Here is a 16,197-nt window from a genome sequence, read left to right as displayed (position 1 = left end):
CTTCCTCAAAAGGTTAAACAGAGTTATCATATATAGACCCAGCAATTCCACTTCTAGGTATATACACAAGAGAAATGAAAACATATGCTCACACAAAAACTTGTAGTACATGAATATTAATAATGGCATTATTTGGCCGGGTGCAGTGGCTCCCAACTGTAATCCCAGCACATTGGGAGGCCAAGGCGGGTGGATCAGCTCAGGTCACAAGTTCGAGACCAGCCTGGCCAACATGGTGAAACCCCCGTCTCTACTAAAAATATAAAAATTAGCTGGGTGTGATGGCACACACCTGTAGTCCCAGCTACTGGGGAGGCTGAGGCAGGAAGATCACTTGAACTCAGAAGATGGGGGTTGCAGTGAGCCAAGAACATGCCACTGTACTCCAGCCTGGGTGAGAGAGTGAGACTTCATCTCAAAAAAAAATAAATAAATAAAATTAATTTAACAATCAAATAACAATAGCATTATTCATAACAGCCAAAAAGTGGGGGCAACTCAAATAGCCATAAACTGAAGAATAAATAAACAAAATGTAGTCTATCCATACAGTGGAATATTATTTGGCAATATAAAGGAGTGAAGTACTGATACATGGTACAACATGATGAACCTTGGACACTTCATGCTAAGTAAAAGAAGCCAGTCACAAAAGTCCACATATGATATGATTCCCTTTCTATGAAATGTCCAAAATAGGAACAGAAAGTAGATTAGTGATTAGGGGCTACAGGGAAGAATGGAGAGTGACACTAATTAGTATGGGGTTTCTTTTGGGGATAAGGAAAATGTTCTAGAATTAAATAGTGGTGATGGTTGCACAGTCTTGTGACTACACTAAAAAAAAAAAAAAACATTAGGCCAGGCGCAGTGGCTCACGCCTGTAGTCCCAGCACTTTGGGAGGCCGAGGTGGGCGGATCACCTGAGGTTGGGAGTTCGAGACCAGCCTGACTAACATGGAGAAACCTCATCTCTACTAAAAATACAAAATTAGCCGGGCGTGGTGGTGCGTGCCTGTAATCCCATCTTCTCGGGGGGCTGAGGCAGGAGAATCGCTTGAACCCGGGAAGCGGAGGTTGCGGTGAGCCGAGATCGTGCCATTGCACTCCAGCCTGGGCAACAAGAGCAAAACTCCGTCTCAAAAAAATAAAAATAAAAATAAACCATTAAACTGTACAATAAAAATAGGCAAATTGTATGGTATGTGAATTATATCTCAATATAACTGTTTAAAAAATAGTAGTAGCAGCTAATACTTGTGGGGCACCTCCGGACTCTGGGCTAAGTATTTAAGGCACATTATTTCATTTAATCCTTCTACCAATCCTATGACATAAGTACTATTACTATTCCGTATTTTACAGATAAGAAACCAAAAACTTAGAGTGGCTAAAACATCTTGCTTAAGGTCAACACAGAGCCTAGCTTTGAGATCAGATCTATGTGACCTCAAAGCTTACATCCTTGACCACTCCTTATACTGCCTCTCATATCCAGTCCACTGCTAAGCTCTTCCATTCTATCTGGCAACATTTCTTTTTTATTTATTTTATTTATTTTTTATTTTATATAGAGATGGGATCTTCCTATGCTGCCCAGCTGGGATTACAGGTGCCCACCACACCTGGCTAATTTTTGTATTTTTATTTTTTTTTTTAATTTTTTTTTGAGACAGAGTCTCGCTCTGTCGCCCAGGCTGGAGTGCAGTGGCGCAATCTCGGCTCACTGCAAGCTCCGCCTCCCGGGTTCACGCCATTCTCCTGCCTCAGCCTCTCCGAGTAGCTGGGACTACAGGCGCCCGCCACCACGCCTGGCTAATTTTTTTTTGTATTTTTAGTAGAGACGGGGTTTCATCGTGGTCTCGATCTCCTGACCTCGTGATCCGCCCACCTCGGCCTCCCAAAGTGCTGGGATTACAAGCGTGAGCCACCGCGCCCGGCCTAATTTTTGTATTTTTAATAGATGGGGTTTCACCATGTTGGCCAGGCTGGTCTTGAAACTCCTGGCCTTAGCCTCCCAAAGTGCTGGGATTACAGGCGTGAGCCACTGTGCCCGGCCTCTGCACATATTTTTGAGGCCCTTTACATCTCTTCTGCCGTACTCCTTCCCCCAACTCTATGCCACTCCACCCTAACTGGCCTGCAAACTGCTCCTGGGCACACCATATACTCCTTTCTCGCTTCTGGGCCTCGTGCTCAGCCTGTTTGTTCCCACTACCTGGAATGCCCTAAAATGCACTGCACTTCTATCTACTGATTAATAGATTATAATTATTAACTATAATCTATAATTAATGTCCTACTTATCCTTCAAGGCTGCCTCTTCCTTCATTAACCCTTCTCTGATTTCACACCTCCTCCTTCCTCCTTGGTTGGAAAGAATCTCACATTTTTTTTTTCTTTTGAGACGGACTCTTGCTCTGTCGCCCAGGCTGGAGTGCAGTGGTGTGATCTCGGCTCACTGCAAGCTTCGCCTCCCGGGTTCACACCATTCTCCTGCCTCAGCCTCCCAAGTAGCTGAGACTACAGGTGCCCGCCACCATGCTTGGCTAATTTTTTTTTTTGTATTTTTAGTAGAGATGGGGTTTCACCATGTTAGCCAGGATGGTCTCGATCTCCTGACCTCGTGATCCACCTGCCTTGGCCTCCCAAAGTGCTGGGATTACAGGCGTGAGCCACTGCGCCTGGCCGGAATCTCACTTTTTTATAGCACAAAACATCTTCTACATCTATTCTAGGAGCACACGGGCTATTTCTGCTCCACATCTATCTTCCCATGTCATAGCCTAGTTTAACACAGAGCAGGTCTTTCAATAATGCTTACTGAACAAAACTGAATTGTACTTTGTCACAGAGGATGTTATCTGTACTGTATTTGGGGTAAAGAAAGGAGCTGTGGGAGTGCATCCAAGAACCATATTCTATTGGTTTTTTTTTCTTTAAAGATGGGGTCTCGCCGGGCGCAGTGGCTCACTCCTGTAATCCCAGCACTTTGGGAGGCCGAGGGGGGTGGATCACCTGAGGTCAGGAGTTCGAGACCAACCTGTCCAACATGGTGAAACCCTGTCTCTACTAAAAATACAAAAACTTAGCTGGGTGTGGTGGCAGGCATCTGTAATCCCAGCTACTTGGGAGGCTGAAGCAGGAGAACTGCTTGAACCCGGGAGGCAGAGGTTGCAGTGAGCCAAGATCGTACCACTGCACTCCAGCCTAGGCAACAAGAACAAAACTCTGTCTCAAAAAAGAAAAAAAAAAAAAAATTGATGGGGTCTCACTATGTTAGCCAGGTTGGTCTTGAACTCCTGGCTTCAAGTAATCCTCCCACCTTGCCCTCCCAAAGTGCTGGGATTACAGGTATGAGCCACCACACTCAGGCCCAGGAACCATATTCTAAAGGCAGGGGAGAATTCTGAGATGACAAGATACTTGGGTTCTAGACACAACTATATGATAGCAGGTAGACCTCCGTCCCAACGTGGACCCATACCCTGCTTTCTGAAATACCTGAGCCGCTTGGACCACAAGAACAGTCTCTCTCCACGCCTCTTTCCCTATGGTACCACAGCCATGTTGGTTTCCTCTCTGGATCTAAAAGGGCACTGAGTCAGGTTTATTATAGTGATCTGCTGTTTCATGGCCTGAACCTCAGCTTGGCCAGCTGGCTGGTCTGGGGTGGCTGGGCAGGCTCACTTTATTCAAGGGCAGCTGTACTTCCCACTTGCCACCACCTGAGTGTGAAATTTCAAGACTGGCCTCATAGTACACTGCCTGGGAAAGATTCTACCACCCAGGGAAGTGGAAGGAGTCAGTGGTAGGTTGGGCAGGCACAATCCAGAACAGCTGTGCAGTGACAACTAAAAAAAAATGACAAGGATATGGAGTGTGTTACTATATCAATAGCTCAGGGGCTTTCTGCAGTGGGCTGGCAGCCTTTGGTAACAGCATAGGCTAATAGTTCCCAAACCCTACTACCCACAGACTCCATCAGTGATTCCTAGTCAGTCCATAGCACAGTAAGCCATCTCTTCTTATCATCCCATATGCTCTATGTACGTTGGCATGTTCTTTGCAGTTCCTATTCCTTTTTCCTGCCTCATTCTCCTCTCTTTATGACAGCATTTATTTCAGTGGGCTTTGACTGCATAGTAAAGGGAGTGACATTAGCTGGGTCTAATCTTCTCTGGACCACTTACTTGATTAGCATAGCGTTTTGGTAACTTCTTGACAGTGTCAATGTCCATTTCTTCATCATCTTTCTTATTTTCTTCCTCACTCTCCATCCCTGTCCAGTCATCTTCAGCCAGTCTTCTGGCATGGTTCACATAATCCAGCCGCTTTCTGGAAGGAAAAAAGAGGCATAAGGACATATCTTTTTTTCTTTAGACAGGGTCTTGCTCTGTTGCCCAGGCTGGAATGGTGCAATCTCAGCTCACTGAAGCCTCGACCTCCTGGGCTCAAGTGATCTTCCCACCTCAGCTTCCACAGTAGGTGGGACTACACACCACCACCACCCCTGGCTAATTTTTGCATTTTTTGTAGAGATGGGGTTTCACCATGTTGCCCAGGCTGGTCTCAAACTCCTGGCCTAAAGTGATCTGCCTGCCTCAGCCTCCCAAAGTGCTGGGATTATCAGGCATGAACCACCGCGTCCGGCCAGGGCAGGTCTTTATGTCTTCTAGGAAGATGCCCTATAATGTGACACATTTAATTCGAAAGCTCCAAATTTGGGAGCAACTTGGGGATTCTGGTGGAAATAAGAAATGATGGAATCTCCTTTGCAAGGCTAAACCAGTGACTGCCCCCTCAAAATCCTAAATAGCGAAACCCCCTCTGAATACACTCAGCCTTCCTCAGAGTTTCCTAAGAATGCAAAATAAAATATCTAAAGAAATTTCCAAGATTCACTAGATGGAAAGGCTAACTTCACCCCTACCCCATCCCACCCCAGATGAGAGCTGACACCTTCCTGTCTAGCAGACACCTCATCCAAAGACCCCAGGGGTGGAAGAGAAGAGCCACTGAGATGCAGTGAGAAGTCTAAAGCAAGGACAGCTTCTGGAGATTTCTGCTTTATACACCTTTTTTGTTTTTAAAGAGAACTTTTTTTTTTACGGACTGTAGGTGTATGCCACTGTGCCCAGCTTATACAGCTTTCTCAGATGCCAGGCCTTTCTCCAGTTCCTGTCTCACTTTCAAAAAAGGTCACTTAGTTTACAATTTAATATATTTTATTTATTTGTTTCCCTTTATCATTATCTTGTTTTCAAACAACACATGCTAGAAAGTTTGGGAAACTGAAAAGAAAAAAAAAGAACCTTTTGGAACCTAATTGTTTCAAAGTGATTTGGAAATACCACATAACCTCCCACACTTGATTTCTTCAATGCTAAGGCAGGAATTCAACCACTGAGGCAGTGAAACCAACACAGCTGGTTTCTCTTAAACACATACATGTTCATGCTCATTATAAAAAGGCACACACCAGAGAGAACATATGAAAGCACAATGGTCTTTTATCTCGAGAATAAAAGAGCTGGTATATTTGTACATGTGTGATAGAAAGTCTGTCTGTGGTTATTTCCTGAGCATTGTTTGTAATCACAAGAGAAGAAAACTGCCCAGATGCCCATCAGGAGGGACTGGCTTGATGGCATTATGAAGTATCCATTCCACGGAATACCTAGCACCATGAAAAAGAAATGATGTGGTACTTTATGAACTGATATAGAATTTCTCCCCCAAAACACCACTAAATAAATATGCAGAACAGTATATAGTATACTGCTACTTGTGTAAAAAAAAAAAGCCAGGCGCAGTGGCTCCTGCCTGTAATCCCAGCCCTTTGGGAGGGTGAATCGGCCAGACCACTTGAGCTCAGGAGTTCAAGACCGGCTTGTGCAATATAGTGAAATTGTGTTTCTACCAAAAATATAAAAATTAGCTGGGTGTGGTGGCCTGCACCAGTGGTCCCAGCTACTTGAGGGGCTGAGGTTGCAGTGAGCCAAGATCATGCCACAGTACTCAGCCTGGGCAATAGGGTAAAAAAAAAAAAAGCTTTTGTACACATACTACCACACACACTTGCTCATATATGTATAGAATATCTTCAGAAGGGCCGGGCGTAGTGGCTCACATCTGAAATCCCAGCACTTTGGGAGGTCAAGGTGGGAGGATTAGTTGAGCCTAGGAGTTCAAGATCAGTCTGAGCAATATAGGGAGACTCTGTTCCTACAAAATATAAAAAAATTAGCCAGGTGCTATGGAGTGTGCCTGTAGTCCCACCTACTTCGGAGGCTGAGGTGGGAGGATCACTTGAGCCTGGGAGGTTGAGGCTACAGTGAGCTGGGATCTGGACACTCCAGCCTGAACAACAGAGTAACACCCTGTCTAAAATATATATATATATTTGGAAGGATACACCAGAAACCAATAATACAGAAGAGGAACTGGATAGCTAGGGGACAGAAATGGGAAGAAGACCTCACCATATACTCTTCTATTTATTTTATTTATTTATTTTTTTGAGAGAGAGTCTAGCTCTGTTGTCCAGGTTGGAGTGCAATGGTGCGATCTCGGCTCACTGCAACCTCCACCTCCCGAGTTCAAGTGATTCTCCTGTCTCAGCCTCCTGAGTAGCTGGGACTACAGGCGCATACCACCATGTCAGGCTAATTTTTGTATTTTTAGTAGAGACAGGTTTTCACCATGTTGATCAGGCCAGTCTTGAACTCCTGACCTCAGGTGATCCACCCGCCTCGGCCACCCAAAGTGCTGGGATTACAGGTGTCAGCCACCGTGCCCGGCCTCTTCTGTATATTTTAAATTTTCAACCATATAAATGTATTACCTATTCGAAGATAACTACATTTTTAAAAATGGGGAGAGGAATGACCTGGGAATGTATTCTGCAAGCCACCCAGAGCCACAGGGAACCATCTCTGCCAAACACAACCAGTGATGCAACACTGGGCAAAATGCAGACTGTATGGAAACTATGCAGCTGTTAGTAGTTTCTTCTGATCCCTAATTCCTTAATTTACGACCCAGAAGAGGCCCAGCTGCACTGAGAATATAAGGATCAGCCCTGCCTTCAGAGTAGCTCAGCCTCAAACACTCTTATCCTGCCCTCTTTCCCTGTTTGCACATCTTGGCACTTAGAATTAACTGTATGGAAGACATTTCCTCAGATTCCCTTAGGAATTATTTGTCTTGAACTCCCAAGAGTGCCACAGAAACATTTGGGCTGAAGGCAGATGGGAAGACCACACCAATACCAGCATTCAGAGTGCAGAGGCCAAACACAAGCATCCCAGGAAATGTGGGGAGTGAAAGTCGGGGTGTGGCTTTCACAAGTTCCTAAACCACAGAGCTCAGTACAGCTGCCAGGAAAAAAAGAAAAACTTAACCAAATAATTGAGCTTTTGGTTTCAAACTTTGGTGTCTCCCTACTTCCTCATCTTCTCCTAAGCTCTGGGTATAAAAGAAACCTACCTCTGCCAGGATTTACCCCTCCCAAACTGTGGGCAAGAAGATCAGCCTACAAAGGGTCTACTTTGAAGGGAGAGTCTGTAGACACAAGCCTAGAGCCTTCGGAATGGTTCATAGCTCCTAGCCCAGAGAAAGAAGACAAGGAGTTAAAGCTTCCTTACAATTTCTGCAGTTCCAGTAACCGCCGGCGGCGCTCACTCTGCTCCAAGGAACTGTACTTGGACTTGTACTGGGATAGGCGGGGGTGTGGGGCAGCTGTGCTGTTCAGATCTTGAGACACAGAAAAGCTACTAGCCAGGGCTTGACTCAACTCTTCCATCTTCCCTACAAAGGAAAACATAAGAAAATGGTTCATTCATTTCATATTATCTCCTGTATACAGACAGTTATGCAGTTATGATATAATATGATGGCCACATTCCTGAAAAAAAAAAAACATTAACTTAATGCAAAATCACAATTGTTTCCATTTCCATGAGAAAAAAGGAAGTTAAAGGGTAAATGAGTCATATATTAGCAATAATATTATTTTCCTACAGATATTTCCTTTTTTTTTTTTTTTTTGAGACAGGGTCTCTGTCACCCAGGCCGGAGTGTAGTGGTGCAATCACGGCTCACTGTTGCCTCAATCTACTGGGCCCAAGCAATCCTCCCACCTCACCTTCCCCAGTAACTGGGACCACAGGTGTACACCACCACACCCAGCCAATTTTAAAATGTATTGGTACAGACAGGATCTCCCTATGTTGCCTAGGCTAGTCTTGAACTCTTGGGCTCAAGCAATCTTCCCTCCTCAGCCTCTCAAAGTGCTGGGATTATAGGTGTGAGCCACTGCGCCCGGCCTTTTCTGGCAGTTCCTCTATAGTTTCCTGAATAGCCATCACTCATTAACCAATATAACTCTCTATGCAGTTTATTCAATTGGTAATTTAATTCTCAACTAAGTGCCAACTCATATTATAAAAATTTAGTTCCAGAGGAAACACTGGTTCTAGGGTCCCTGGAGGAAGACAAAAGCAGTCAAAAACCCCAAACTCGCCGGGTGCGATGGCTCATGCCTGTAATCCCAGCACTTTGGGAGGCCGAGGTGGGTGGATCACGAGGTCAGGAGTTCGAAACCAGCCTGACCAACATGGTGAAACCCCGTCGCTACTAAAAATACAAAAACTAGCCGGATGTGGTGGCAGGCGCCTGTAATCCCAGCTACTTGGGAGGCTGAAGCAGAAGAATCTCGCTTGAACCCGGCAGGTGGAGGTTGCAGTGAGCTGAGACCGTGCCACTGCACTCCAGCCTGGGCAACAGAGCGAGACTTCATCTCAAAAACAAAACAACAACAACAAAAAAAAAACAAACTGGCCAGGCATGGTGGCTCATGCCTGTAATCCCAGCACTTTGGGAGGCCAAGGCAGGAGGATCACTTGAGGCCAGTAGTTCAAGACCAACCTGGACAATGTAGTGAGACTATGTCTCTACTTTTTAAATAAAAAAGTAAAAAATTATTTTAAATTATAATTTATTTTTTAAAAAATCTGGTTGTTACTTCCTCATATTCTAGTTTTGTTTTGTTTTTGGGTGGGCAGAAAGACGGTTCCAGGGCTACTTGTGTGGGACTCACTTGGAAAAGAGCTAGGGTGTGGAAGGCTGCTTAACAAGTAACGCCAATGCTCCAGTAGTGTGAAGAACTTCCATAAAGTACATTAGGGAAACAAGACAGGCATGGAGTAGATGTCATTTTGAAAACAGACTTCCCACTTTAGGTGGACCCTAAAGAATGGGAGTGGGGAGAAAGGTGAATTCACACTTCATTCACATGCCTGTGAGCCTTAGACTATAAGAAAACAGGAACATTTGGGAGAAATCTGACTTGCACTGCTGGGCTGGCCCAACCCTTTGGTTCTAGTGTAAACCAGAGGGTACCTCCAGTGCTTAACCTCCATCCCAGGCCAGGTCCAGTGCTCTGAGCATCAAAATCAACAGGTTCATTCCAGAGCTTCTACAGTGAAAAATACAACTCCATAGGCCTCTACTTGGCCAGTGAGTTACTTTCCATTGCACAAGTGAAGTCAGATCTTTTTCTTGATTTGAAACATTAGATTTTGTTTAATTTAAAAGGAACTTAAAAATCGTGGTTTGCCAGGTGCAGTTGTGCTTGCCTTTAGTCCCAGCTACTCTTGAGGCTGAGGCAGGAGGTACGCTTGAGCCCAGGAGTTTGAAGTCAGCCTGGGAATTATAGCAAGACTCTGTCTGTAAAAAGAAAGAAAAAATTGTGGCTAAATACACATATCAGGAAATTCATCATCTTAACCATTTTTAGGTGTACAGTTCTGTAAAGTATGTTCAACATTGCTGTGCAGAACTCTCCAGAACTCTTTTTATCTTGAATAACTGAACCTCTATAACCTTTAAACATAAAAGAAACTTTTTTTTTTTTTTGAGACAGAGTTTCACTCTTGTTGCCCAGGCTGGAGCGCAATGGCACGATCTCGGCTCACCACAACCTCTGCCTCCCAGGTTCAAGTGATTCTCCTGCCTCAGCTGCCCAAGTAGCTGGGATTACAGGCGCCCGCCACCATGCACGGCTAATTTTGTTTTTGTATTTTTAGTAGAGACGGGGTTTCACCGTGTTAGCCAGGATGGTCTCGATCTCCTGACCTCATGATCTGTCTGCCTTGGCCTCCCAAAGTGGTGGGATTACAGGCGTGAGCCACCACGCCCGGCCTTTTTTTTTGAGACAGGGTCTTACTCTGTCTCCCAGGCTGGACTGCAGTGGTGTGATCTCGGCTCACTGCAGCCTCAGCCTCCTGGGTTCAAGTGACTCTCCTGCCTCAGCCTCCTGAGTAGCTGGGATCACAGGCATGCACCACCATGCCCGGCTAATTTTTGTATTTTTAGTAGAGAAGGGGTTTCATTATGTTGGCCTGGCTGTCTGAAAGTCCTGACCTCAAGTGATCCGCCTGCCTCAGCCTCCCAAAGTGCTGGAATTACAAGCATAAGCCACTGCACCCGGCTTGAGGTGTGCCTTAATATCCTTGCAATGCAACCAGGGGTTGCCATTCCTGAGTGACTGAGGCCTCATGATGAGTGCTTGGGATCCATATGGTATGTTATTCAAATCATCCATAATGGTATGTATGCTATTGTCTCTATTTTTCTGTACTTTTGTGTAAGTTTGAAAGTTTTCATAATAAAAATTTTTAAAGTCATTATGTTTTCAGTTCATCACCAAAGTAATGACCAAATCCAAAGTACCTTTATTAGGCCTATCATGCACTACCTTGGTGTGGGCTCCCGCTCTGCCAAGAACCACACAACCTTTGAAACTGATGTCCTGGGCCTGGCGCGGTGGCTCATGCCTGTAATCCCAGCCCTTTGGGAGGTTGAAGTGGTCAGAAGATCGAGACCATCCTGGCTAACACAGTGAAACCCCGTCTCTTCTAAAAAAAAAAAAAAAAAAAATACAAAAAAATTAGCTGGGCGTGGTGGCGGGCGCCTGTAGTCCCAGATACTCGGGAGGCTGAGGCAGGAGAATGGCGTGAACCCGGGAGGAGGAGCTTGCAGTGAGTCGAGATCGTGCCACTGCATTCCAGCCTGGGTGACAGAGCGAGACTCCGTCTCAAAAAGAAAAAAAAAAAAAAGAAAAACTGATGTCCTGGATACTGGGGCGGTTCCTTTACCTTCCTTCAAGGCTGTTCTTGGCGGGCTCCTGCTGTTTCAACCCATTCCTTGGATGGTGCTGCCTCCAAGTGTTCGGACCTTGGCCCCAGGTGGTCTTATTCCCCACCAGTATCCCCGCCTCCAACTCCCTAAAATCCGACCCGCCCAGGCCCCGCCCACGCTCCACCCTCCCTCCCTGTCTAGCCCCCTCCCCCATCCCGTTCCCCCTCCTTCGCGTCTCCTCATCCGGCGCCCCCGCCTCGCGTCCCCTGGGTCCGCATCCTGGCAGCCTCTGCGTTTCCCTGCCCCTGCTACCGGGCTCCAGCCCCGGGGACGCTATCTGCTTCACTCGGCCCTGCGCGCCGCCACCGCCCCGCACTGCCTTTTTCTAGGCATGGGGTCATCTAGGCCATGCATGATTCGCCCCTGCCCTACAAAAGTCCCTGAGAGGTCCTGGCCGGACAGCACGGAATAGAAGAACGGAAACTCTCCCAAAAGGAGTCCCCGGCCTGGCTCTATCCCTCCAGATGACGCCGCGAGAGGCCAGAATGCAGGGCCGGCCAGAGGGAGTCACAGCCCGGTACCGAGAGGCAACTTGGCAGCTGACGGGGCCCGGACTCGAACCCAGGGACTCACCCAAACCGAGGTGACCGTCGCACGCGCCGCCGCCGCCACCGGGGCCGACCAATCACCTGCCCTGGAAAGCTGGGCCCGCCCCCCCACAGCGGCTGCCTCACCACTGGGCCCACAGGCGTCGCGCCCTGAGTTTCCGGCTCCTCCCTCCTTTGCGAACGCTGGGAGTTCCGTTGCCTACAGGCCGTTACTTCCGCCTTCAACGGCTGGGGCATTTCCCATCGGCTAGGGCGGGGGTCCTCCTGCATTTGCTTTGCACTGTCCGGGACCCTTCCTGCTAGAGGACTTGACCAGGCCGAGGCCTCCCTTCTGGGCACACGCTCTTAGGGGATCCTTTCGCCAATGGGAGGAGGTTGATCTTGTGGCCGGGCATTCAACGCCCTGGGTCCTGCCGCCTCCCGCAGATCTTCCCGGGCCTTAGGGCTGCACCTGGAGTCCCCTTCCCCTCTTGCTCCCGTGCTCTTAAACGGGCAGTGCCAATTGCCTGGATTACTCCTAACCCCTCACACCCAAGTTTCAGACACAGACTTTCGCTCCCCCATTTGCCCTTACAAAAGCAGATACATACCTCGATTACTGCCTGTTTGCTGCTTTTGAGAGCTTCTTTCCCACTCGGCTGCGGGCTGAGCAATGGCAGGGACCTGGCTTGATTCCTATTTCAGTAGCCAGAGTCCAGCACAAGGGATGGCGCTCAGTAGACCCTGGGTGAAGGAATGACTGAATTGGTGCAAAAGATTAGGGTAAGCGGCAGAGATTTAGGAGATTCAGTCCTGCCAGGGTGTAGCCTCTGCAGGGCAGGAGGGCTGAGATTACAATTTTAAAACTGAATATTTATTGAATGCTTACATTCAGCCACACCCTGCTTCACACCCATCATCTCATTTAATTTTTTTTCCTTTTTTTTCTTTTTTAAGCCAGTAGATATTAACTCTCTGACATGAGGAAGTAGACACACTGAAGCTCAGAGAGGTTAAGTAATTTGGCCAAAGTAACACAGCTTCCAAGGGAAATGTTTGAATTTGCTGAAAGTTTGATGTATAGAGAAGTTGACTACTAATGTATTACAGAAGCAAAGTATCCACCTTTGGCACATTTTGAGTCCACGGAATGCTAAGATTTGGACTTGTGTATTTTATGCACATTACACCATATATTCAGACTAAAAAGAACAGGAAATTAGGCTGATGAAAGGCTATTACTAGACTGGTAAAAAGGGTGCTGGGGCCCTGGAAGGCGAATTTTTTTGGACCTGATTTTTTTTTTTTTTTTTTTTTGAGACGGAGTCTCGCTCTGTCGCCCAGGCTCTGGAGTGCAGTGGCGCAATCTCGGCTCACTGCAAGCTCCACCTCCCGGGTTCACGCCATTCTCCTGCCTCAGCCTCCTGAGTAGCTGGGACTACAGGCGCCCGCCACCACGCCCGGCTAATTTTTTTGTATTTTTAGTAGAGACGGGGTTTCACTGTATTAGCCAGGATGGTCTCGGTCTCCTGACCTCATGATCTGCCCACCTCGGCCTCCCAAAGTGCTCGGGTTACAGGCGTGAGCCACCGCGCCCGGCCTGGACCTGAGATTTTATTTAGGTGGCTCTTTCAGTGGCCAGGCTGAAATACCCTGTCCACTAGGGTATTTGTTTGGTGCATCCACAAATAAAAGCTCATGTCTGCCTGATTTATGAGACTGACAAAAAAGAAAAGTCCAGGGCCTGACTTCACTAGGGAATTTTGACACCCAGGATATTAGGTATTTTGTGTCCAAACAACCATCCCATACAACCACGGAGGTCACATCTAATGGTCGGACTGCACAGAAAAGAACAAAGAACTTAAACATTTTAGGAAAATAGACTGAGACTGAGAAGTTCCCAAATTCATGCCTGGAGGTCCAGGAGAAAGGTTCTAGTTCCTTGCTCACACCTAGCTGAATAACTTCCCATATCACTGAAAAAAAAAAAACAAAACCAGGTCAGGCACTGTGGCTTACGCCTGTAATCCCAGCACCTTGAGAGGCCAAGGTGGAAGTAGCCCATGAATTTGAGACCAGCCTGGGCAGCATGACAAAAACCCGTCTCTACAAAAAAAAAATTAGCTAGGTGTAGTGGTATGAGTCATGATCCCAGCTACTTGGAAGGCTGAGGTGGGAGGATCACTTGAGCCCAGGAAGTCACAGCTGCAGTGAGCTGTGATCCCGCCACTGCACTCAGCCTGGAGACTGTCTCAAAACAAACAAAAACCAGAGCACCTGGCCCAGGGGTTCATTTAGAGCCAGTGGGTGTTTCAGAAGGGGCTACCTCTGGAATCTCAGCTTCAGAATGTTGGCCACGTGCACACACTGTGCTTAATGTCTTTAAATCAATTAATTTAAGAAAAAAGCCTGACTACATTTATTTAAAAGGACAACATTGGCCAGGTGTGGTGGCACACGCCTGTAATCCTAGCACTTTGGGAGGCCAAGGAGGGCAGATCACGAGGTCAAGAGATCCAGACCATCCTGGCCAACATGGTGAAACCCCATCTCTACTAAAAATACAAAAATTAGCTGGGCATGGTGGCGCATGCCTGTAGTCTCAGCTACTCGGGAGGCTGAGGCAGGAGAATCACTTGAACCTGGGAGGCGGAGGTTGCAGTGAGCCAAGATTGCGCCACTGCACTCCAGCCTGGAGTCAGAGCAAGACTCTGTCTCAAAAAAAAAAAAAAAAAAAAGGGGCAACATCGTAGCATTACATCAATCACTTCCCACTTTATTAGAAGGTATCTATAAAATAAATACATTGCTCATGCCTATAATCCCAGCACTTTGGGAGGCTGAGGCAGGCAGATCACCTGAGGTCAGGAGTTCGAGACCAGCCTGACCAACATGGAGAAACCCCATCTCTACTAAAAATACAAAATTAGCTGGGCATGGTGGCACATGCCTGTAATCCCAGCTACTTGGGAGGCTGAGGCAAGAGAATTGCTTGAACCCGGGAAGCGGTGGTTGCAGTGAGCCGAGATCGCGCCATTGCACTCCAGCCTGAGCAACAAGAGCGAAACTCCGTCTCAAAAATAAGTAAATAAATAAATACAGTGAAAATAATGTTATAGGCTGGTGCAAAAGTAATTGCAGTTTTTGCCTGGACGCAGTGGCTCAGGCCTGTAATCCCAGCACTTTGGGAGGCCGAGGCGGGCAAATCACCTGAGGTCAGGAGTTTGAGACCAGCCTGACCAACATGGAGAAACCCCATCTCTACTAAAAATATAAAATTAGCTGGGCGTGGTGGTGCATGCCTGTAATCTCAGCTACTCAGGAGGCTGAGTCAGGAGAATCGCCTGAACCCAGGAGGCAGAGGTTGTGGTGAGCCAAGATGGCGCCATTGCACTCCAGCCTGGGCAACAAGAGTGAAACTACGTCTCAAAATAAAAAAAAAAAGTAATTGCAGTTTTTGCCATTAAAATTAATGGCACCAACCTAATATAATCTTGCTAGATAGATATGGATGTCTGCAGAAAGCTGTAAGTCTGGGGACTTTGTAAAAATCAGAGATTAGCAAGTGTTGAAGTGATAAGGAGTCACACTAATAGAATTTTTCTTTGACGTAATCAGAAAAATTCAAAGAGGACAGAAGAGGGAAGAACCACTTTTTCACTCTATTATTCAATGTCATTAAAGTGGAATCTGTGTGCCCCTTAAAATCTTCTGGTTGCCCATGGGCAGGAGAATCCTTACCTAGAAAAGAGAAGATTGAGAGCAGGAAGGTGTCCAGCCCAGAGGGGAAGTGGAGGGAGGTAAGATCACAGAGGCTGCTGGGACACAGGGGCAGGTAAGGGCCTGCAGGCCACGGTGGGGAGTTTGGATTTTACCTCCATTGCTGAAGAGGGTTTATTTTTTGGGGGGGCGGGGGTTGTTTTTGTTTTTGAGACATATCTTGCTCTGTCGCCCAGGCTAGAGTGCAGTGGTGCGATCTCTGCTCACTCCAACCTCGGTCTCTCGGGTTCACGCAATTCTGACTCAGCCTCCCAAGTAGCTGGGATTACAGGCATGCGCCACCATGCCTGGCTAATTTTTATATTTTTAGTAGACACGGGGTTTCACCATGTTGGCCAGGCTGGTCTCGAATTCCTGACCTCAGGTGATCTGCCCGCCTTGGCCTCACCAAGTGCTGGGATTACAGGCGTGAGCCACCATGCCTGTCCGCAGATGAGGGTTTTTTTTTTTATTTTTTTGAGACGGAGTCTCGCTCTGTCGCCCAGGCTGGAGTGCAGTGGCGCAATCTCGGCTCACTGCAAGCTCCGCCTCCCGGGTTCACGCCATTCTCCTGCCTCAGCCTCTCCGAGTAGCTGGGACTACAGGCGCCCGCCACCACGCCTGGCTAATTTTTTGTATTTTTAGTAGAGACGGGGTTTCACCGTGGTCTCGATCTCCTGACCTCGTGATCCGCCCGCCTCGG

The 16,197-nt window shown here is 47.1% G+C and overlaps 1 protein-coding gene across 7 annotated transcripts in view; it reads right to left on the bottom strand.

Annotated features, from left to right (window-relative positions):
- Positions 1-12,470, bottom strand: part of SNUPN (snurportin 1) — a 28,883-nt gene extending 16,413 nt beyond the window's left edge. The window contains exons 1-4 of one of the 7 annotated variants that reach the window (XM_063638728.1): positions 12,344-12,470; positions 9,642-9,732; positions 7,650-7,812; positions 4,194-4,338 (exon numbers count right to left, since the gene is read on the bottom strand). In XM_063638728.1, coding sequence (XP_063494798.1) covers positions 4,194-4,338; positions 7,650-7,807 — 303 coding nt within the window. In that variant the 5' untranslated portion in view covers positions 7,808-7,812; positions 9,642-9,732; positions 12,344-12,470. Of the gene's footprint in view, positions 1-4,193; positions 4,339-7,649; positions 7,813-9,103; positions 9,241-9,641; positions 9,733-11,162; positions 11,293-11,778; positions 11,933-12,343 lie in introns of those variants that run through there. The other 6 variants (XM_055277730.2, XM_055277728.2, XM_055277729.2 and 3 more) reach the window with 6 other exon arrangements.
- Between the last annotated feature and the right edge of the window lie 3,727 nt (positions 12,471-16,197).

Source organism: Symphalangus syndactylus, chromosome 5 (genome assembly GCF_028878055.3).
Source record: "Symphalangus syndactylus isolate Jambi chromosome 5, NHGRI_mSymSyn1-v2.1_pri, whole genome shotgun sequence".
NCBI lineage: Eukaryota > Metazoa > Chordata > Mammalia > Primates > Hylobatidae > Symphalangus > Symphalangus syndactylus.
This window is presented reverse-complemented; position numbering and strand designations above follow the sequence as displayed.